The sequence below is a fragment of the Amblyraja radiata genome, chromosome 8 (genome assembly GCF_010909765.2).
Source record: "Amblyraja radiata isolate CabotCenter1 chromosome 8, sAmbRad1.1.pri, whole genome shotgun sequence".
Classification (NCBI taxonomy): domain Eukaryota; kingdom Metazoa; phylum Chordata; class Chondrichthyes; order Rajiformes; family Rajidae; genus Amblyraja; species Amblyraja radiata.
Window position 1 is genome coordinate 45413859 of NC_045963.1, and position 22468 is coordinate 45436326.

The 22468-nt window shown below is 48.6% G+C and overlaps 1 protein-coding gene across 1 annotated transcript; it reads right to left on the reverse strand.

Annotated features, from left to right (window-relative positions):
* Positions 1-203: 203 nt before the first annotated feature.
* Positions 204-16018, reverse strand: LOC116976492 (solute carrier family 22 member 3-like). Its single transcript, XM_033026384.1, has 11 exons — positions 15608-16018; positions 13996-14099; positions 12729-12883; positions 10269-10437; positions 9087-9204; positions 7643-7749; positions 5121-5335; positions 3892-4000; positions 2680-2792; positions 1132-1231; positions 204-409 (listed from the first exon to the last, which is right to left on the reverse strand). The coding sequence occupies exons 1-11, from the start codon at positions 16016-16018 to the stop codon at positions 349-351; spliced, it is 1662 nt and encodes a 553-aa protein (XP_032882275.1). The 3' UTR covers positions 204-348.
* Between the last annotated feature and the right edge of the window lie 6450 nt (positions 16019-22468).

The window sequence follows — 22468 nt, forward strand, 5'->3', positions numbered from 1 at the left end:
TGATCATTCATTCATGTACCCTAGGTCCCAGGTGATAGATCCCAATGTTCACTGTTGATTGGTAAAATATGTAGGGAGACCCACCCAACCTTATGATTAACCAACACTACCAACTCCAAACATTATTATAATAGGAAAACTGATTTCTTACTTTTATTGGAATAATGCACAATTTGTTAATCAAAATGTCAAACAATCTGCTTCATTTTCTATCTACGTGAGCATCTACCACCAGAATGAAAACAATTGGTTGTGTTTTTATTGATCAGTCGGAGTTATTTTGTTTTAGCTCTGATTAAAGGCTCATTACCGGACGCACTCCCCTCCGCTGGGCTTGCATTTCCTTCCCTAGGTTGATGCTCGCAGGTTTATCATCTCCTTACATTCATCCTGGTCGTGTCTGTAAAGCCTGTAGTGACAAAGCGAAGCAGAGTTTAGCAATGTGGAAGGTGAAGGGCAAAGCCTGCGGCTCTGATCGGTCCGTGAATTCACCTCCCGGGCCCTCGGAAAGCACCCTAAACTAAAGTCCCTCCATCGGCTCGGGAAAGGGGGACATGGCGGTCTTGGCGCACGGAAGCAGAGGGGCGGCTGCTGGAGGCTACGGACGGCGTGTTTGCGGATGGCGTGGAGGGACGCATTGTTGTGGTCAAGCGTGGTGATTTTGGTGGATTCTGCTCGCCCTACAATCAGCCATGATCACAATGAATGGCGGTGCTGGCTCGAAGGGCCGAATGGCCTCCTCCTGCGCCTATTTTCTATGTTTCTACATCAGCCGGGCGAGCAAGCGAGTGAGCGAGCGGCAGCAGCGGCGATGGAAGGAGCTGACGGCACCGTTCTGGGCAAGACCGACCCCATCTTCGCTGATCCAGTGTTGCCAGCACACTGGGCCTTAAAGTGAAAAAATAATAAACTACAGATCTCCTTGGGCCATGATCAGACTTTACAGAGACTTGGAAGTTGCAAGATGGCGCCGGGACGTGGCGACTCTCTGCGTGCTGTCCCAGAAGAGGAATGCATTGACAGGATAACACACAGAACAAACATTTCACTGTATCTCTGTACATGTGACAATAATAAACTAAACTAAAGAGATCCAGTGACTGGTTTGGTACATTCCCCACTCATACATACCGGCCAATGTTTTCCACATCCTTTATATTTTCGGGCAGCCTCATTCCCCTCGTTTCAGGCAGTAGCATCACTAATCCACCAGCTACCAGAGCAAGTGCACCTGCGGTAACATGGAAACTAATTACAATCCTCTTTATGTGCTCTTCAGTGCAGTGACACCAACGACCATGCTGATGTGACAGCCAGGGAGACGGAGGAAGTTCAGCTTGTTCCCAACAACTCTTACAAACATCTACAGATGCCCCGTAGAAAGCAAACCGTCAAGTTGCATCACAGCTTGGTATGGGGGCAGCTCTGCCCAAGACCACAAGAAGTTGCAGAGACCAGACTCCCCACCATTGAATCCATCTACACTTCACTTTGCCTCCGAAAAGCAGCCAACATAATCAGACATGTCCCATCCTGGTCATTCCTTCTTCTCCCCACTCACATCCCCTAGAAGATACAGAAAATGAAAGCGAGCACCACCAAACTCGGGAGCAGTTTCTTCCCCGCTGTTATCAGGCCACTGAATGGTCCTTCCACAAGCTAGAGTACAGTCTGATTCAACTCAACCCCATTGCGGATATTGGACTTTGTCAATGGAACTGATGTGCTACAATGCTGAGAACTACATTCGGCATTCTGTATCTTCCTCTTTGCTCCAGCTATTCTACTTGAGTTTGAACTGATTTTAACTATGAATGGTATATCCGGTCTGTTTGGATAGCATGCAAAATAAACCTTGGTACATGTGACAATAATAAACCTAAACCTGTGACCACATGGGTATCGTCCAGGTGCTCTGCTTCCTCCCACATCCCAAAGCTGTGTGGGTTTGTAGGTTAATTGTAAAATTGCCCCTAGTGTGTAGGGAGTGGATGAGAAAGTGGGATTACATAGAATTAGTATATCTATGCTGTATCTCTAAACTAAACTAAAGCATGCATTGAGCCACAAGGAACTGCAGATGCTGGTTTATACAAAAAATAGACACAAATTGCAGGAGTAACCCAGCAGGTCAGGCAGCATCTTTGGAGGATATAGAGGTAACGTTTTGGGTCGGGACCCTTCTTCAGACTGTTCTTCAAACAAGAGGCAAGGGAATGGAGAAAGAGGGAATAAAGACTAACACGGATGAGTGAAGTTAGACATGGACTCAGACATACATTGCATTTTTTGTTAAAAATTATTTATCCAGAGTGCTGGAGTAACTCAGCGAGTCAGGCAGCATCTCTGGGCATGCATAAGTGAAGAAGGATCCCGAGCGGAAACGTCACCTATCCATGTTCTCCAGAGATGCTGCCTGACTTGGAGTTACTCCAGCACTTTGTGTCTTTTTTGAAGAATGCAGTGACTGTTTCAGGAGTTTCACTGTATCTCTGTACGTGTGACAATAATAATGTCCACTGACTGGGTCAACAGTGACAGTTGAGTGTAACCAGGGGCACCTTAGTGCTGGGCCCTCTGGTCCGGGAGAGGAAACTGGTCCACGCTTGTCTGTTGTACCTTCACCAGCACACTGATGAAACATGTCACTTCATCATTCAATCCCTTCCACAAACTCACCAAAGATCACCAGCGGGAGCTCTGTCCAAACTGCGGCTAGTTTATAGAGCACCAGAGGTGCTGCAAACCCACTGATGTCACTCAGGGACAGGCACACGGAGACTCCGAAACTCCTGGGGAATTTTTTGGAAGGAAAAATAATGATCAGATCACAAACTGGCAACCATCTAACCGACAGGGCAAAGAAACCTGAGCAAAAGGGAGAGAAGATAAGGACAGGCACAAGGAACTGCAGATGCTGGAATCTTGCAAAATGCACAGAGCTGGAGGAACTCAGCGGGTCAGGCAGTGTCTGTGGAGGGAATGGACAGATGACATTTCAGCTCAGCACCCTTCTTCAGACTGATGGAGTAGGGGGGAGTAAGCTGGAAAAGAGAGGTGGAGGCAGGACCAAGCCTGGCAAGTGATGGGTGGATACAGGTGAGGGGGGGGGGGGGGTGATTGGTAGATGGGGGAGTAAGTGACAAAGGCTGGAGGTGAAAAGGAGACAAAAGGGTGTCAGATCAGGAGAGAAGAGGAAGAGTGAAATGTAAAGCCAGGGACGGGCAGGATGTAGGTGGAAGGGGATGGTGTGGGGGGGGTGGGGTGGGGGGTGGGGGGGGGGGTGGGGGGGGGGGGGAGATGTGTGCATGGAGGAGGGGATAGCAGGAGGGTGACTTTGGTTGGGTGGGGGGGGTCTGTAGGTGGTGGGATAAATGTGCACTCACCAGGGTGGGGGTGGGATGGTGAAAGAGAGGGGGGCAATACTTCACATCGTTGGGTTAACATAGAATATAGAAGAGTATAGTACAGGAACAGGCCCTTCAGTCCACAATGTCTGTGTCGAGCAGACTCATAGGGACACACAACCCAGAAATGGACCCTTTGACCCAACCTGCCCATGCCGACAAAGATAAAAGCATGACGCAAAGCCCAACCCTAATCTGCCTGCATGTGTTCCGCATCCCGCCAGTCCCTGCATATCCATGTGCCTATCCAAAAGCCTCTTGAATGCCATTATCGTATCTGCCTCCACCACCCCCGGCAGCAAGTTCCAGGCACTCGTCACCTTTTGTGTAAAAAAACTTGCCCCCACACACCTCCTTTAAACTGTGACCCTCTCACCTTCAAGCTGTGCCCTCCGTTCATTGCCATTTCCACCCTGGGAGAAGGGTCCTGACTGTCTGCCCTATCTATGCCTCTCACAGCAAAGTAGGCAGCCCTGCTGGTTACCTGATGGAAGTGGGCTGCAGCTCGTTGGTGAGCAGGAAGAGGATGCTGAGGGAGATGGTGATGCCGAACCGGGCCAGTGTGGTGACAGCGGTCTTGAGTCTAGGCATTTCTTCCAGGGGGTGAAATACAAGGGAGAAAGCAGAGTTTACTCTCTGGGGGAAACAACTGGTTGCATCAGGAAATAACTACGACCAAATAACACCCACCCCTCCACTCCCCCTTTCCTCTGCTCCCCCCCCCCCCCCCGTTCACCAACCTTTACCCCTCCCCATCTAAGTAAGCACACATTCCCCGCACCACCTCGCACCACCACCCCAGTCACTCTGCTCCTTCCCCTTCCTCCGTACGCGCATCTCCCATCCCCGAGACCTCCTTCCCTTTTATCCCCCCCACTTTCCCCTCCCAAAAGACCATATGACTGAGGACCAGAATAAAGCCTTTCGGCCCATCGAGTCTGCTCCGCTATTTGATCACGGTTAATCTATTTTTCACTCTCAACCCCATTCTCCTGCCTTCTCCCCATAATCTTAGACGCCCAATCAAGAACCTGTCAATCCCCGCTTTAAAAATACCCAATGACTTGGCCTCCACCGCTGTCTCTGGCAATGAACTCCACAGATTCACCACCCTCTGACTCCCCCGTTCCCGTCCACCTCTCCCTCCCTCCGGCTGGGCCAGGCTCCAGACTACCCCTGTTCTCCGTGCTCCTCTGTAAACGGCCTACCAGCTCTCCACACACTCCAGGCCCCTCCCTCACAAGGGGAACTCCTCAGGGGAGGAGGGGGTCAGCCCTACATGGAGGGAACTCCTCAACCCCTCCCTCGAGAGGGAAACTCCAGGTCCTGCCCCCCTGTGGGGGAGGGTAACCCCAGGCCCTGCCCCTCTGTGGGGGAGGGTAACTCCAGGTCCTGCCCCCCTGTGGGGGAGTGTAACACCAGGCCCTGCCCCTCTGTGGGGGAGGGTAACCCCAGGCCCTGCCCCCCTGTGGGGGAGGGTAATTCCAGGTCCTGCCCCCCTGTGGGGGAGGGTAACCCCAGGCCCTGCCCCTTTGTGGGGGAGGGTAACCCCAGGCCCTGCCCCTTTGTGGGGGGAGGTTAACTCCAGGCCCTGCCCCCCTGTGGGGGAGGGTAACCCCAGGCCCTGCGCCTTTGTGGGGGGAGGTTAACTCCAGGCCCTGCCGCCGTCCCTGGGGTACTTCCCTCGGGAGATGAGGGGGGATCCATACTCACCTCCGGAGATGCAGGCTGCGATGAGGCAGAAGGCCGCGGCCAGCACGCTGGAGGCCACGAAGGGGCTTCTGCGCCCGACGCGGCGGACCACCAGCAGTCCCAACATGGTGGCGGGCAGCTCCACCGCCCCTGCCACAAAGGTGTCGCTGTAATTCTCTACCCCCTGCAGACCCAGGCGCAGGGTCAGGCCCAGGTACACCAGGCCGCTGGTGAACCTAGGGACACAGCAGCGTTATCACCGGTGGACAGCAGCGTGGGTCACGGAATATGGGACACCAAACATGGGACATGGAACACGGGGCACAGACCCCAGAGCACGGAACATAGGACACGGTACACAGAACATAGGACACGGTACATAGGACATGGTACATAGGACACGGTACATAGGACATGGTACATAGGACACGGTACATAGGACATGGTACATAGGACACGGAACATAGGACACGGTACATAGGACACGGAAACGCAGCATAGAATATATAACACGGAACACAGAACATGGATCACAGAAAATGAAACACAAAACATGAAGCACAAAACATAGAATATGGAACCCAGAACATAAAACAGGGAACAATACGGTACAGGAAGAGGCCCTTTGGCCCAACATGTTGTCAAGTGAAACTAATCTTCTCTGTCTGCACGTGATCCATATTTGTCTATTTCCTCTTCTTCCTTGTACCTATCTAATAACCTCTTAAACGCCACTATCGTATCTGCCTCCACCACCACACCTGGCAGCACATTCCAGGCCCCCACAACCCTCTGTGTGAAAAACTTTTCCCGCACATCATCTTTAGAAAGACTGGATAGACTTGGTTTATACTCTCTGGAATTTAGGAGATTGAGAGGGGATCTTATAGAAACTTACAAAATTCTTAAGGGGTTGGACAGGCTAGATGCAGGAAGATTGCTCCCGATGTTGGGGAAGTCCAGGACAAGGGGTCACAGCTTAAGGATAAGGGGGAAATCCTTTAAAACCGAGATGAGAAGAACTTTTTTCACACAGAGAGTGGTGAATCTCTGGAACTCTCTGCCACAGAGGGTAGTCAAGGCCAGTTCATTGGCTGTATTTAAGAGGGAGTTAGATGTGGCCCTTGTGGCTAAGGGGATCAGAGGGTATGGAGAGAAGGCAGGTATGGGATACTGAGTTGGATGATCAGCCATGATCATATTGAATGGCGGTGCAGGCTCGAAGGGCCGAATGGCCTACTCCTGCACCTAATTTCCATGTTTCTATGTTTAAACTTTGCTCCTTAAAGCTAAGTCCTCCAGTCTTTGATATTTACACCCAAGTTTATCCAACCTCTTCTTGTAGGTGTACAAAGGAACAGCAGATGCTGGTGTACATTGAAGATAGACACAAAATGCTGGGTTAACTCAGCGGGACAAGCAGCATCTCTGGATAGATGGAATGGGTGACATTTCGGGTCAAGACCCTTCTTTAACTTCTTGTAGCTAAGTAATACCTACACAACAATCTATCTCCAGGACAAAATCTTAATGCAAGAACTCTCCTCAGCTGCTTTAATCTCTCTTTAATGCCTCAAATCCAAGTATCATTCTGGTAAACCTCCTCTGCACCCTCTCCAAAGCCTCCATATCCTTCCTGTAATGGGGCAACCAGAACAGTACGCAATACTCCAAACGTGGCCAAATCAAAGTTCTATAAAACTGCACCATGACTTTCTGACTGTTATACTCAATGCCCCGACTGATGAAAGCAGACATTTAACCCTCCCTCTGGCTTTACATTTCACTCATCGTCTCTCCTGTCCATTCCTTCCACAGATGCTGCCTGACCCATTGAGTACCTCCGGCACTTTGTGCTTATTTTCCTTTTACAACATAAGCAGTTCTTTGTGTCTGCAAGGATTAGAAGCACACAGTTTATTGCAGCCACCAGGAACTGCAGATGTTGCAAACACAAAGTGCTGGAGGAAATCAGCGGGTCTGGCAGCATCTGTGGAGGGAATGGACAGTCAACGTTTTGGGTCTGGACCCTTCTTCAGACTGATGAGGGCGAATGGTATTCATGTAGATGGGCAAAAAGGTGAGTGTAGGCATGATGGGCTGAAGGGCCTGTGTCTGTGCAATACGAGTCTTTGGGACGACAGATGGCACAATGGGCTAAGTGTTCGGCTGGCAACCGGAAGGTAGCCGGTTCGAATCCCGCTTGGAGTGCATACTGTCGTTGTGTCCTTGGGCAAGACACTTCACCCACCTTTGCCTGTGTGTGAATGTGTGTGAATGTGTGTGAGTGATTGGTGGTGGTCGGAGGGGCCGTAGGCGCAGATTGGCAGCCACGCTTCCGTCAGTCTGCCCCAGGGCAGCTGTGGCTACAGAAGTAGCTTACCTCCACCGAGTGTGACTGAGGAGTGAATGAATAATGCGATGTAAAGCGCCTTGAGTATTAGAAAGGCGCTATATAAAATCCCATCCATTATTACAACACTGACTTTGCCCTGGACTTTTGCTCCACCTGAGGCGGCTGCAATCTCAGTTTACAAACCTACCAGCAGTACATCAAAATCAGCGTGCGTCTTCTCATCTGTGCCGTCCTGAACAGATCGAGGAAGGAAAGATGCCTCACTACTTCGGGACTGCTCTCCGCCATCATCATCTGGAAGGCAAGGAAGGGTCATGTCATGGGAACTGAAGCCGCCACCTCGACCTGTGATTGCGGGAAAGAGGTCACACTTGCCACCGACTGTGCTACCTGGTGGCTAGTCCGCTGGCTAACACTGGAACATTGGGGCAGTAGGGAATGAGTGGGGGTGTAGGAAAGAACTCCAGATGCTGGCTTACACTGAAGATAGACACAAAAACCTGGAGTCACTTAGTGGGTCAGGTAGAATCTCTGGAGAAAAGTAATAGGCGATGTTTCAGGTCGAGACCCTTCTTCAGCCTGAAAGTCAAGAGAAAGGTAAACAAGAGATGAACAAGAGATACAGTAGAAGGTACATAGAACAAATGAGTGAAAGATATGCAAAAAGCAACAATGATCAAGGAAAGGTGGAGCCCACAATGGTCCATTGTTGGCTGTGGGGTAGGTGATAATGAGTTATACCGACAATGAAACTCAACAGGACGACTAGTATGAAGACCAGGGTGGGGGAGGGATGGAGAGAGAAGGGACGCAAGGGTTACTTGCAGTTAGAGAAATCAATATTCATACCGTTGGGTTGCAAGCTGCCCGTGAAATATGAGGTGCAGTTCCTCCAATTTGTGTGAGGCCTCACTGAGAATGGAGGAGGCCCAGGACAGAAAGGTCAGTGTGGGACTGCGAATGGAATTTGGCGCAGGAAGTACATATAGAACCATTGAACCATCAAAAGCTTTGACCAAACTTGTGTCAATTATGTTCTGCGTTAGCGAGACCACATTTGGGATACTGTGCTCAGTTCTGAGCGCCAAGCTACAGGAAGTATGTCATTGAATTGGAAAGGGTGCAGAAGAAATGCACCAGGTTGATACCTGGGCTTGTATTAGAGGGAGAAGTTGGATAGGCTGGGACTTTTTCTTTGGAGCGTTGGAGGCCGAGGGGTGACCTTATTGAGGTGACCAGGATCATGAGGGGCATGGATGAAGTGAACGCTCACAGTCATTCACAGAGTAAAGGATTTTAAAGCTAGTGCATAGGCTTAACTCTTAAGGTGAGAGGGGAGAGATTTAAGAGGGACCTCAGGGGCAATTCTTTCGCTCAGAGGATAGTCTGAAATCAGCTGCCAGGGAAGCTACAGAAGCGGATATAATTATGACTTTTAAAAGATATTTGGACAGATATATGAACATGAAGGGTTTAGAGGGGCATGGGCCATGTGCAGGCAAATTGGACTAGCCCTGTATGCCAACGAGGTGGGCTGAAGGGCCTGTTTACGTACTGCACAGCTCTGTGACTCTACAAGTGGGGCACGTGAGGTTGTTCCAAAGCTTCTTGCCTCAAACACCATTGGTTACCTCTTTGTAGTTTGATGGGAGACTCTTGCCATTCTGGTCCGCCATTTCCTGAGCCACTTTCAACGCCTCCTTCAGCCTCTTGCGGGTCAGCAACCAGCGAGGAGACTCGGGGATCAAACTGAGGGTGGAACAGGTCCAATCAGCCAACACCGTGATGGATGAACAACCAATGTCTACGACAGTTTTAGTTTAGAGATAAAGCAAGGAAACAGGCCCTTCGGCCCACCGTGTCCACGCTGACCACCAATCAGCCATTCACACTAGTTCTACGTTATCCCGCTTTCTCATCCACTCCCTGCGCACTACCCACTCCCCGGCCTGGGGCTCGCGTGTATCGGGCATCATTGAAAGGCACAAGCACGTGGACAGACGTGGCCTGCAGAGGCACGGAGCGGTGAGCAGAACACCGACAACATTGCCTGGCCAGGCCCGACCCCTGCAACACCGACCCAGTGCTGCCGCCAGGACAAGTTAGGGCTCTACATTTGTACAAACTTTGAAAATTTAGAAGTACATGATGTATCTTGTGTGCTGCCTCAGTGGTTTAGTTTAGTTTGGAGATACAGTGCGGAAACAGGCCCTTTGGAGTGTGGGAAGAAACCAGTGAAAACCTCTGCGGTCACGGGGACAAAGTACCAACTCCATACATACAGTGCCCATAGTCAGGACCGAACCTGGCGATGTAAGGCGCCACCGGGCTGCCCCGTCTACTATTCTGCACTACAGTCTTTTGTACTCCTGTACATATGTGATTGTGCTTATATATAACACAGGTTTACTTGATTGTATACAAAACAAAACAAATTCACTGTATCTAGGACATGTGACAATAAAGCAACTATTGTTACTATTGACTATTAGAACAGAGAACAAAGAACAATTCAGCACAAGAACAACTATTTGGCTCATGTCTATGCTGAAGATGGTGCCAAAACCTTATCTTATCTACCTGGACCTTATCCATATCCCTCCATTCCCTGCATATCCATAAGCCTATCCAAAGACTCTCAAACGACACTATTGTAACTGCCTCCACCACCCCCTGTAGCGCATTCCAGGCACTCACCACCCTCTGTGTAAAAATGTTGCCCTCGCCCATCTCCTTTAAACTTTCCCCCTCTCATCGTAAAGCAATGCCTGTTGATTAATCGGCATAGAAAGTTTGCAGCAAGTCGACATTACCAGCAGTAAAGCAGCAGGACAAAGTTTGGAACGGTGACGGCCATTTGGATTCCTTTCCAAGATTTAATCATGTAGGCAAAGCCAGGAAGTAGCATCACTCCTAACGAGAACATCGTCTGAGTCACCACTATCACCACTCTTCTTTGTCTACATCCAACCATCTCTGTAGCTGAAAGGAAATAACAATGTCATAGAGCCATCCAGCCCAAAGCAGGCCCTTCAGCCCTACTCATCCATGCCATCCAAGATGCCCCATCTAAGGCAGTTCCATTTGCCCTTAATGGAAACGCTGAGCATTTTGTGTACCTTCGATTTTCCAGCATCTGCAGTTCCTTCTTAAACACTTTGTCTACTCCACTGCGAAATCTCCTCAAGGTATGCCTACTTTGAAGAAGTTCTCCTCCTCCCTCCGGAAATGAAGAAGGGTTTCGGCCCGAAACGTTGCCTATTTCCTTCGCTCCATAGATGCTGCTGCACCCGCTGAGTATCTCCAGCATTTTTGTGTACCTTCCATTTGCCCTTATTTGGCCCATCTCCCTCTAAACCTTTCCTATCCATGTAACTGTCCCAATCTCTTTTAAAGGCTGTTACCGTATTTGTAATAACAAGGAACTGCAGATGCTGGTTTGTACAAAAGATATACGCAAAGTGCTGGAGTAGCTCAGTGGGTCACTCTGCAACTCTGCAGAAAAGAAAGACTATTTCAGTCTGAAGATGAGTTACCCCAGCATTTTCTATCTATCTACCTGCCTCAACTACTTTGGCAGTGTATTCCATATACCCACCACCCTCTTTGTGAAAAAGTTACCCTCAGGTTCATATTAAATGTTTCCCCTCTCACCTTAAACCTATGCCCCCTGGTAATTCCCCTATCCTGGATAAAAGACTGCATTCACCCTATCTATTCCCCTCATGAGGTAGTACATGAGGTACCACATGTGTAGTGTCTTGTGCTGCAAGGAATAAAGTCCATTATGGTCTACATGGTAACAAACTACTTATTGGCACCTTGAGACATCCAGACTTTGACCCAAGCCGTTCCCCACACACCTGCATTTGACTAGCATCCTTTTCCCCACTCGTGACATTCCAGAAATCCGCAAGAGTAATGGTCCTGAGGTATTCAATATAATGAACTTTGCTTGAATATCCTTTTGTGTAATGCTAAACATATATTGCTAAAGATTAACAAGAGTTTTAACACTCTGACTCTCCAGCAAAGTTAAAGGATCAGCCCTGTTTGTCCCAGAAACATAGAAGATTGGAAGAATTGAAACTCAAGCTATATACGAGGATGTTGTCAGGACTCGAAGGCCTGAGCTATAGGGAGAGAGTGGGCATGCTAGGACTTCATTCCTTGGAGTGCAGGAGGCTGAGGGGTGATTTTAGAGGTGCATAAAATCATGAGTGGAATAGATTGGGTGAACACATAGACTAAAAAAAGTTTTTTTTTTGGTGGTTTATTTAAGGAAGATTATAATTTGAAAGACCGCGACAAAAATTTGATTTTATATTCTTAAATCAGTTATATTTTGCAGTGTTGTTCATCATAAAAATATGACGGATATGACTGAGTGCAATGGGCAACCTGGAAAAAGAAGAGGAAAAAATAAATTAAATTCTCTAAAAGATTGCGCCAAACATATGTTTCCCATAGTAGAGATGTTCATCTATGTGAAACAACATTCAAAGCAGCAAAAATTAAAGTTTTATTTTCGGGTTTCCAGAAACTTAAAAGTAGACACTTATGCCCCTGTCCCACTTAGGAAACCTGAACGGAAACCTCTGGAGACTTTGCGCCCCACCCAAGGTTTCCGTGCGCTTCCCGGAGGTTTTTGTCAGTCTCCCTAATGGTCGAAAGTGGTTTCCGCTTCTTCTATGTTCGGCGATTATTTCAAAAAATTCAAAACCGACCTTCCACTACCTGCAACCTCCAGCAACCACCTTCAACTAGCATCGCAACCGGCTTCGACTAAAAAATTACCAATTTTTAAAACGGCAACCTATTTTTAGTCGCGGCTGGTTTTGAATTTTTTGAAATAATCGCCGGGCTGTGAATCCGGGTCCCTCTCTCCCTTCTCTTCCCTGTGCCCCATATGGATGTACACCCACCTGTATCACCGCTCATTTGTCAGGCTTTGACCTGCTCCCATCCTTCTCCTCCCACCACAATCAGTCTGAAGACCTGGAATGTTACCGCTCCATGTTGTCCAGAGATGCTGCTTGACCCACTGAGTTACTCCACCAATGTGTCTTATTTTATCCCGACTTCATCAGAGCATCAAATTAACATTTAAAAAGGAAAATAAATGAACAATATGTTGTGGATTGAGGGACATTGTCTTTTTAGAAATATAAAAATGTTCACCTTGGCGTTAACATTTTATTAATGATATTTTGTAGTGTTTGCACAGTTAGAAGCCTGCAATATGGTCAATTGTATTAAGCTTTGAGGCTTACCAATGACAGCAGTGATGACGGATATCCCTCTTCCGAACAAGCCCTGCAGGATTCGGAAGATCACAAACACGGGATATACGGGTGCAAGGGCAACAAAGATCCCAGCCACTCCTGTCCCACCCAGACAGACCAGTAAGGCCAGTTTCCGCCCAAACCTGAAATCAAAAGCAGCTATCAGAGGCCAGGCGCAGAGTGTAGCGGTCACCGATTGTCAGGAGACGGAGGAAATCCAGCAGGCCTCCAACGACTCTTACAAACTTCTACAGATGCACCGTAGAAAGCATAATGTCGGGTTCCATCTCTGCTCGGTTTGGGAACAGCTCCGTCTAGGGCAGTGAGAAATTGAAGAGAGATGTGGCAGTGGGTGTAACCCAGTCCATCACACACACCTGACTCCCCGCCACTCACTCCAGCAACATTTCAGCCAACATAATCATAGACTTGTTCCCCATCTTCTCCCTTCTCCCGTTCAGCAGAAGATGCACAAACCTGACCTCACACCACCACACTCAGGAACAACTTCTACCACTCTGTTATCAGGCTTCTCATAAGCTGGGATGTAGTCCCGATTTTCCAACCAACCTCATTGTGGATGTGGACATTTTCATCAAAATGATAATGCAACAATGTTGAGAACTATATTCTGCTCTCTGGTATTTTTCTTTGTGCTCTACCATTGATTGATAAGTTACAGCATGGAAACAGGCTCTACAGCCCACTGAGTCCACACCAATCATACATCACCCCTTCACACTTGATCAATAGTGCTTTATTAATAGTTCAATATTTCTTTGTTATCCCACTTTCTCATCCACTTTCCACATACTAGGGACAATCCACAGAGGCCGATTAACCTACACTGTACAAACCCGCACGTCTATAGGATGTGGGAGGAAACCCGAACACTGGAGGAATCCCATAGATGTTGCAAACTCCACATAGACAGCAGCAGAGGTCAGGATGGAGTCAGGGTTTCTGGTGCTGTGAGGCGGCAGCTCTACCAGTTGTGCCGCACTGTTGTGTATGGATTGATTGTACGCATGGACAGAGATAATGTGAGCAACAGCGCAGTAGAAGTAGTGCAGTGGTGCAGCGAGTAGCTAACTCCCACGTTCCATCCTGACGTCTTGGTGCTGTCCATGTGGTTTGCAATTTCCTTACCCAGCATGGAAATAGTGTTATCTGATCTGACTGGGTAGCATGCTAAACAAAGCTCTTCCCTCTAGTTCGCTACACGTGACAATAATAAAGCTAAACACAGTCATACCTGTCTGCAGCGTAGCCTGTGATGAGCACTCCAAGGGAAAAGCCAATCTGAATGCAGCCTTGAGATAAATCCACCTTCCAGGCATCGTCACACACAAGGTCGTACTTCAGAGGTGGCACGTTGAGGGAAAGAAAGCAGGTGATCATTGATCGGCACGATTTGTCATGTCATCACAAGCCTTTGGATTGATTCAATGACAGATGCAGCAAGCAAACAGACCCTTCGGCCCACCAGCCATCATCATTTAACCGTTCACACCAGTTCTGGGTGTGGATCCGATCTTCCAACCTACCTCATTATGGATATTGGACATTTTCTCTAAAATTGTAACTCTACAATGCCAAGACATTATATTCTGCACTCTGCTATTTTTATTCTGTAATGTACCTTTTATACTTGACTGACTGACTGGTTGATCCATTGATCGATCGATTGACTGACTGACAGACTGACTGATTAACTGATTAATTGATTGATTTGTTGATTGATTGATTGATTGAAAGATACAGGAAGGACACAGATGGTCCACACTGACAATTGATCACACTGGTTCTGTTATCTCACTCTCTCATCCTACAGTAGAGGCAATTTGCAGAGACCAACTAACCTACAAACCCGTACGTCTTTGGGATGTGGGTGGAGACTGGAGCACCCGGAGGATACCCACGTGCTTGCAGGGAGAACGTGCAAACTCCACACAGTTCAGGTAAGAATTGAACCTGGGTCTACGCTGCTGTGCCGTCTTAATTGCTGTATACAGCATACAAAATACTAGAAATTAACCTGGGTATTGTCAACAGATTCACACATTATATGCTCTCGAAGGCATTCCTTTAACCTTGGCTTAAATGGGCTTGTTCTTATGATAAAGGGGCAAGATGAAGGCTGCGCAGAAGCACACCAGAGACATTAGGGCAGATACATGGATACATGCCAAATGCAGGCAATGGGACTAGCCCAGTATGTCACCTTGGTCAGCATAGACATGGTGAGCCGAAGGGCCTGTTTTGTACTCTACAGCTCTATGACTCTATGAAAAAGATGCCCCTCAAGTTCCTGTTAAATAATTCCCCTTAGATCATAAACCTTTGTCCTCTGGTTCTTGAATCCTCTATTCCGGGTAAAAGACACTGTGCATTAACCCGATCTATTCCCCTTATGATTCCATACACCTCTATAAGATCGCCCCCCAGCCTCCTGCGCTCCAAGGAATAAAGTCCTAGCCTGCCCAACCTCTCCCTGTAGCTCAGGTCCTCGAGTCTTGGTAACATTAAAGCGGAGATTGACAAGTTTTTGATTAGTAAGGGTGTCAAAGGTTATGGGGGGAGAAGGCAAGCGAAAAGGATTGAGAGGGAAAGATAGATTAGCCATGATTGAATGGCAGAATAGACTTGATGGGCTGAATAGCCTAATTCTGCTTCTATCACTTATGAACTTACGAATCCACGCCGAGCTGTGATCACCTATTCACACTAGTTCTATGTTATTCCACTTTCTCAACTACTCCCTCCACACAAGGGGGAAATTACAGACTCAATGGGCCGAATGGCCTAATTCTGCTCCTATGATTTATGGACAATAACACGGGCGTAACATACATGTGATCATTTACCTCGCTCACAATGGTCGTACGGGAACTGTCATAAAACCAGCCGTCTTTGCAAGTTGTGCGTAGAACCTCTCCGGAACTATTAGCGATCAGCGCCTCTGGATAATCGCAGCTGAGGTAGGTCAGGTTCCAGTCTATGTCGTAGCTCTCACACCGGCTGTACGCCGGGCTGCCAGACCTTGCTGGAGGCACGGTGTAATTCCTTTCCTCCTCAAGAGACCAGCCGCACTTTTCCCTCAGTCCCACCACAGCAGGGCTGCCTCGACACCAGTGGCTCGGAATCACGCCCAGGAAACCAAAGACGGCGGTGATGAATGAAAATGTCACCCCGCACAGAGACAAGAGCAGGACGATCCACTTCTGGCATCTTCCAAACTCCCCGATGTCCTTCAAAACATCGTCAAAGGTTATCATCTTTCCGCTGCTGCCTCCTGTGTGAAGACACGAGGGTCTGGTGCCTGGCAGGGTCGTGTCCCTCCTGAGGAACTGTTGCGCTCCACTGGTGCGGAGTGAAGCAGGTACAGAGGTCATGTGCACAGCATCTCATAAACATCCGGCCCACAGCACGGACACACCAGGCAAAGCTCATACACCACAAGCCCAGTGTGTAGAACATTAACTCAGCACCTTGGAGGTTGCAGGGAGACCTGATAGAGGGCGGCACAGTTGCGTAGCTGGTTGAGCCGCTGCCTCACAGCGCCAGAGAACTGGGTTCGATCCTGACCTTGGGTGCTGCCTGTACGGAGTTTGCTTGTTCTCCCTGTGACTGCCTGAGTTTCCTCCAGATACTCCATTGCCTCCCATTTCCTAAAGGCATGCAGGATTGTAGGTTGATTGGTCCTCTGTACACCTAAATCTTTCCGAGTCGGGCGGTGATAAGTGGAGCAGATTAAATGGTACAGATGTGGAATGGTATAAGAGAGGAAGATGAGGAGTGAAATATAGAACGGAGGGAGGGATGGTGGGTGGAAGGGATCAGGAGGAGGGGGGAATAGTGGAGCCAGAGTAGAGAGGGATGGGAGTTGAGCGGATCGAGGTGGTTAAAAAGATCTGGGGTAGTGGAAAGAAATGCGTACACGGGGGCAGAAAGAGTACAGTCTATCCGGTCCACACACTTGCTTGTTCCCTGAGCACCAATAATTGAATGATACAGCATGGAAACACGGCTTTTGTCCTGCCGAGTCCACACCAACCATCGATCACCCATTCATATTAGTTCCATGTTATCCCACTTACTATCCACTCTCCATATGCTATAGGGAGGCAAGTTACAGAGGGCCAATTAATCTACAAACACGCACGTCTTTGGGATGTGGGAGGAAACCGGAGCACCTGGAGGGAACCCAGGCGGTCACAGGGAAAACATGCAAACTCCACACAGATAGCACCCGAGGTCAGGATCGAACATGGATCTCTGGCGGCGTGAGGCAATGGCTCTACCATCTGCGCCACTGTGCCACCCTAATGATAGAGCAGGAATGGTCATAAGTTATAGGCACAGAATTAGGCCATTCGGCCCATCAAATCTACTCTGCCATTCAATCATGGCTGATCTATCTTTCCCTCTCAACCCCATTCTCCTACTTTCTCCCCGTAACCTGATACCTATACTAATCAATATTTTGTCAATCTCCACCTTAAAAATATCTATCGACTTGGCCTCCACAGCCGCCTGTGGAAATGAATTCCACAGATTCACCAACATCTGGCTAAAGAAATTTCTCCTCATCTCCTTGCTACGGGTACATCATTTTATTCTGAGGCTGTGCCCTCTGGTCCTGAACTCTTCTGCTAGTGCAAACATTCTTTCCACATCCACTCTATCCAGGTCATTCACTATTTGATCCGTTTCAATGAGGTCCTCCCCCCTCATCTTTCCAAACCCCAGCAAGTACAGGGCCCAATGCCAACAAACAGTCATCATTTGTTAAGCCAATAATTCCTGTGATCATTCTCGTAAACCTCTGCTGGACCCTCTGCAATGCCAGCACATCCTTCCCCAGATATGGGGCCCAAAACTGCTCACAATGAGAAACAGCCGTTATCAATAAAATTAATCATCAACGCATTGAGGGGAAAACTCCCAGATGCGGAAATATTCCGAGAGGCAAAGGTCCATTGTCAGCTGCTCCTCCCAGGCATGGTCACATCCGAAATCAACCACGCGCATCATTGCAACATGCCCGGCCATGCCACATGTCCATCTGATCCGCATTGAGGTGAATGAGTGCAAGGTTGCATTGGCAGCCGTTTCCATGGTCACTTGCTCATTCACACATTGTTCCTGGTGATTTGTTTTAAGTTGCCCTGTGCAAGTGCAGGCTTTACCCTCTGGTTCCTTCGTGAAATGTGTCGTGTGACTGACATAATCGTGTGACTGACATAATCGCTGAGGAAGCATTAGAATCAGCAATCGTATCATCTCAAAATCTTTCTTCATCCGCCAAGTGTACAGGACAGCTCTTCATAGCCCAATCATGGAGCAGGGAAACAGGCCCTTCAGCCTGCCTTGTCCATGCCGACCAAGTTGGCATATTGGGCCAGTGGCATTTACTTGCAAATAGACCATATCCCTCGAAACACTTCCTATCCATATATCTGTCCAAATGTCTTTTTAAAAGCATAATTGTACCTGCTTCTTTTGCTTCCTCTGGCAGCTTATTCTAGATCAGGACTAACCTCTGAATGAATAGGTTGGCCCTGAGGTCCCTCTTAAATCTCTCCCCTCTCACCTTAAGCTGACGTCCTCTAGTTTTAGACTGCTCTCTCTCTTGGAAAAAGACTATGAGTGTTCACTTTATCCAGCCCCTCATGATCATGTACACCTCAGTAAGGTCACCCCTCAGCCTCCGACACTCCAAGGAAAAAAGTCCCAGCCTAACCAACCTCTGCACAAAACTCAAGCCTAGGTAACATCTCTTGTAAGAGAGAGTCCAACCACCCTTGGAGAGGATACAGAGGAGGCTTACCAAAATGATCTGTGGATTAGGGGGTATTTGCTACAGGGAGATGTTAGACAGACTTGGACTTTCTTCAATGGAGCATCAGAGGTTGCAGGGAGACCTGATAGGAGTATATAAAATTATGAGAAGCATACTGTAGATAGGGCGGAGAGTCAAATCATTTTACCCAGCATGGAAATGTCAAGAACTAGATGGCATAGCTTTAAGGTGAAAGGGACAAAGTTTAAAAGAGATACAAGGGGGGAAGGTTTTTCACAGAGAGAGTGGCGAGTGCCTGGAACATGCTGCCAGGGGTGGGGTGGAGGCGGATATGATAGTGGAATTTAAGAGGCTTTTAGATGGTACATGGATATGCAGGGAATGGAGGGATATGGATCATGTGCATGTTCCTGTGCTGAACTGTTCTATGGTTTATGTTCAATGTGAACAATTCAGGTCTGTTTAAGAATTGGGGAAAAATAGTAGTTTTAGGTTGCAGAGAAGGCGGGGGGAAACATGGATAAGACAAAAACAATCTCTGTGACATGTGAGGCCAGCTTGGTTTATTTATTGTCCTGTGTACAGATACAGTATCTAATGAAAAGCTTGTTCTGCATGCGATCCAGTCAAATCACCCCATACATGAATACAATAGTCCCTCTTCTGGAACAACACGCAGAGGGTCGCTACGTTATGATGCCATCTTTCAACTTCCAAGTCTCTGAAAAGCCCGATCTTGTCCCAAGAAGATGGCATTTGTCTGTTTTTTTTACGTTGAGGCCCAGGGTCCTGGTGGCACTGGATAGATGAGGAAGGGGTCAGCCTGACCCAGCGCGATGCCAGTAGCTGCTCATGGCGATAAGTTGGTAATGTCATTTGGAGAATATGATGTGTAGCAAACAATAGGTCATGATTTAGTTTAGTTTAAAGATACAACATGGAAACATGCCCTTCAGTCCATTAAATTCACCCCGACCCGTTCACACGTTCTGTGTTATTCCATTTTCTCATCCACTCCCTACACACTAGGGGCAATTTACAGACCAATTAACCTACAAACCCAGACATTTGGGGGATTTTGGAAAGAAACAGAGCACCTGGAGGAAACTCGCGTGGCCACCGGGAGAACTCCACACAGACAGCATCCACGGTCAGGCGTGTGTCTGGCGCTGTGAAGCAGCAGTACTACCAGCTGTGCCACTACACCATGTCTTGTATGGAAAGAGAGGGGAGAAAACTGAGCCAACATCACACGTGGTAGCCTCACAAGCAAACCAAGCCAGTTGTAATACGGTGAAAGTGAGCTGTACAATTCAGTATTTAGTCCAAAAGGTGGCCAGGGAGGAGATGGGGTCTGTTCCTCAACCTTGTGTTGGGCCTCACTGTGACACAACTGGAAAAGCAACAGCCTGATAGGTCAGAGTTGGGGGCGGGATGGGGAATTAAAGGGGCAGCGGTGGGTAAATTTTACATCACCCTTGTGTAGTGACAGATTATTTGCAAAGTGATCACCCAAATCCACATCTTGTTTCTCCAGCATGTAGCACATTGCAAACACCCGATGCTGTACACAAGGCTGCAGATGCTGGTTTAGAAAACAAGACTCAGCGGGTCAGGCAGCATCTCTGGAGAACATGGATAGGTGACATTTGGGTCGGGACCCCTCTTCAGTCTCATTCTTCAGAAGGGTCCTGTAGATGGTTTATGCATGCAACCTATAATGTAGCTACCTCATCACCATTAACCACGCCCCATCATATTAGTATAACTGTGGTATCCTCCCTTTGTTTCCTCCCACTTGGTCCCGGTACGCCTGAAGGCTGGATGCAGTCAGTGCTGGGACGTGTGTGCCATGTGCTATAATAAACTCTTAGTAAAGGTTACAGTGTGTCAGGAAATACTCCTTTACATGGTGTCAGATAGTTAAACGCGCGCCTCCCATTTACCGGTTTTCTTTTATTTGTCCCCTGAGTGCCCTGTGTTGGGTTTCCCTTGATATGGCATCCTCATGCCGAAAGCCATCTCCCCTTGTCTTTGACGCTGACATTGCGGAGCGATGGTCGACTTTTATGATGGACTACACTCACTTCGTCAACATTGCGCACCGGAACGACCCAGCCGCGGTCAAAGCCTCACTCCTGCTTAACCTGGCCGGTCCCGACGCCTTGAAGAGAGCTCAGGCTTTCGTCTACGATCCAGCAGTCCTGGATGACAACGGCCAGCCTGTCGAGCCAGCTGAATCTGCCGATGACCCGGTATGTCTTTTGTGCAAGTTTGCAGAGGATTGCGACCTGCCCTCCAACCGCATCTTGGAGCGGGCTAGGTTTTTCTCACGGAAGCAGCAGCTGGATGAACCTGTCGAGTGTTTCATCGCTGACCTGCGCTACCTTGCTCAGCGGTGCCGTTTTGAGACCATGCGCGACCAGCTCACCAGGGACATTCTCGTCACTGGCATGCTCGACCAGAAACTACGTGCCGACTTGCTGCAATGGCCTGACCTAACCCTGACTCAAGCAATGCATGCGTGCCGCATCGCCGAAGTGGTTACCCCTCTGCATGGGCAGAGGGGATCTGACAGCCGAGCCATAAATCTGACTGGTGTTGCTGGACAACGACGTATGCAGGGCAACTTTCGCCCTCCACCGCGGCCCGTTCGTACATCTCGGGTCCCACGATCTCAGAAGTGTCCAAACTGTAATTATGTTCACCCCACGGAGTCACAGTGCCCAGCCCTTGGAAAATCTTGCAATTTCTGTAAGAAAATGAACCACTTTGCAGCTGCCTGCCGGTCCCGTGGGAATGTGCCCTCGGCTCCTAGACAATTCCTAAACAACCTTCAGCAAGTTGATAGTGAGATGGATTCTCAATCCTCTGTTGACACTGCCCCCAGCTCTGAGCTCAGCTATTCCATGGGAGATGCAAGTGTTTACACTCTCCTCCACAGCCGATCTCGCCTCCCCGATCCATCTGTGCTCATTACCGTGAACAACAAGTCCTTCTCTGCAAAGCTGGATACTGGAGCAAAAGTGAACGTAATGTCAACATCACTGTTTCACAAGATAAGAAATAATGAGCTGTTGACTGCAGATCGCTCTGTTTTGCGTGCCTATGGGGGAGAGGAGCTAACACCTGTGGGGAGGGCGACCTTCCATTGCGTGCTACAGAAATCTTCCCGTGACCTGTCGTTCTTTATTCTGGATTGTGACTGTGTAACTTTACTGAGCAACCAGGCCTGCCAGGATCTTGGTCTGGTATCCTTTGACCGTACGGTCCACGAGGTGCAAGCAGTGATGGATCCACTATCCGAGTACCCGGACCTGTTCGACGACAAGTTGGGGAAGCTGCCGCTGGTGTATAAAATCGCAACAGACCCCTCCGTGGTGCCTGTGATCTGCCCATCTCACAGAGTGTCGTTCGCCATGAAGGGCAAGGTGGAGGCTATGCTGAAGGACATGGTTAACATGGGAGTGCTGGAGGCTGTCAGCAATCACACCGAATGGGTCTCCACCATGGTCGCCACAATGAAGAAAGGGAAGAATGAAATACGGGTATGCATCAACCCTAAGGACTTGAATCTGGCGATTAAACGGCCCCACTACCCTATGTGGACTGTTGAAGATGTTGCCGCCCAGGTCGGACAAGCCACGGTGTTTTCCGTCCTCGATGCCAGGAGTTCATTTTGGCAAATACCCCTGGACAAACGTTCCTCGGACTTGACCACATTCGGTACGCCCTTTGGCAGGTTTAAATTTTTGCGGATGCCGTTCGGCATCAACTCCGCCAGCGAGGTATTCCAGCGTTCTATGGAACAATTGTTTGCAGGTCTGCCCTGCGCGATTATTGTGGACGACATTCTGGTCTATGGAAGGGATGTGGCTGAACATGACCGCCACCTCCGACAGATTCTGGACCGCGCACGTCA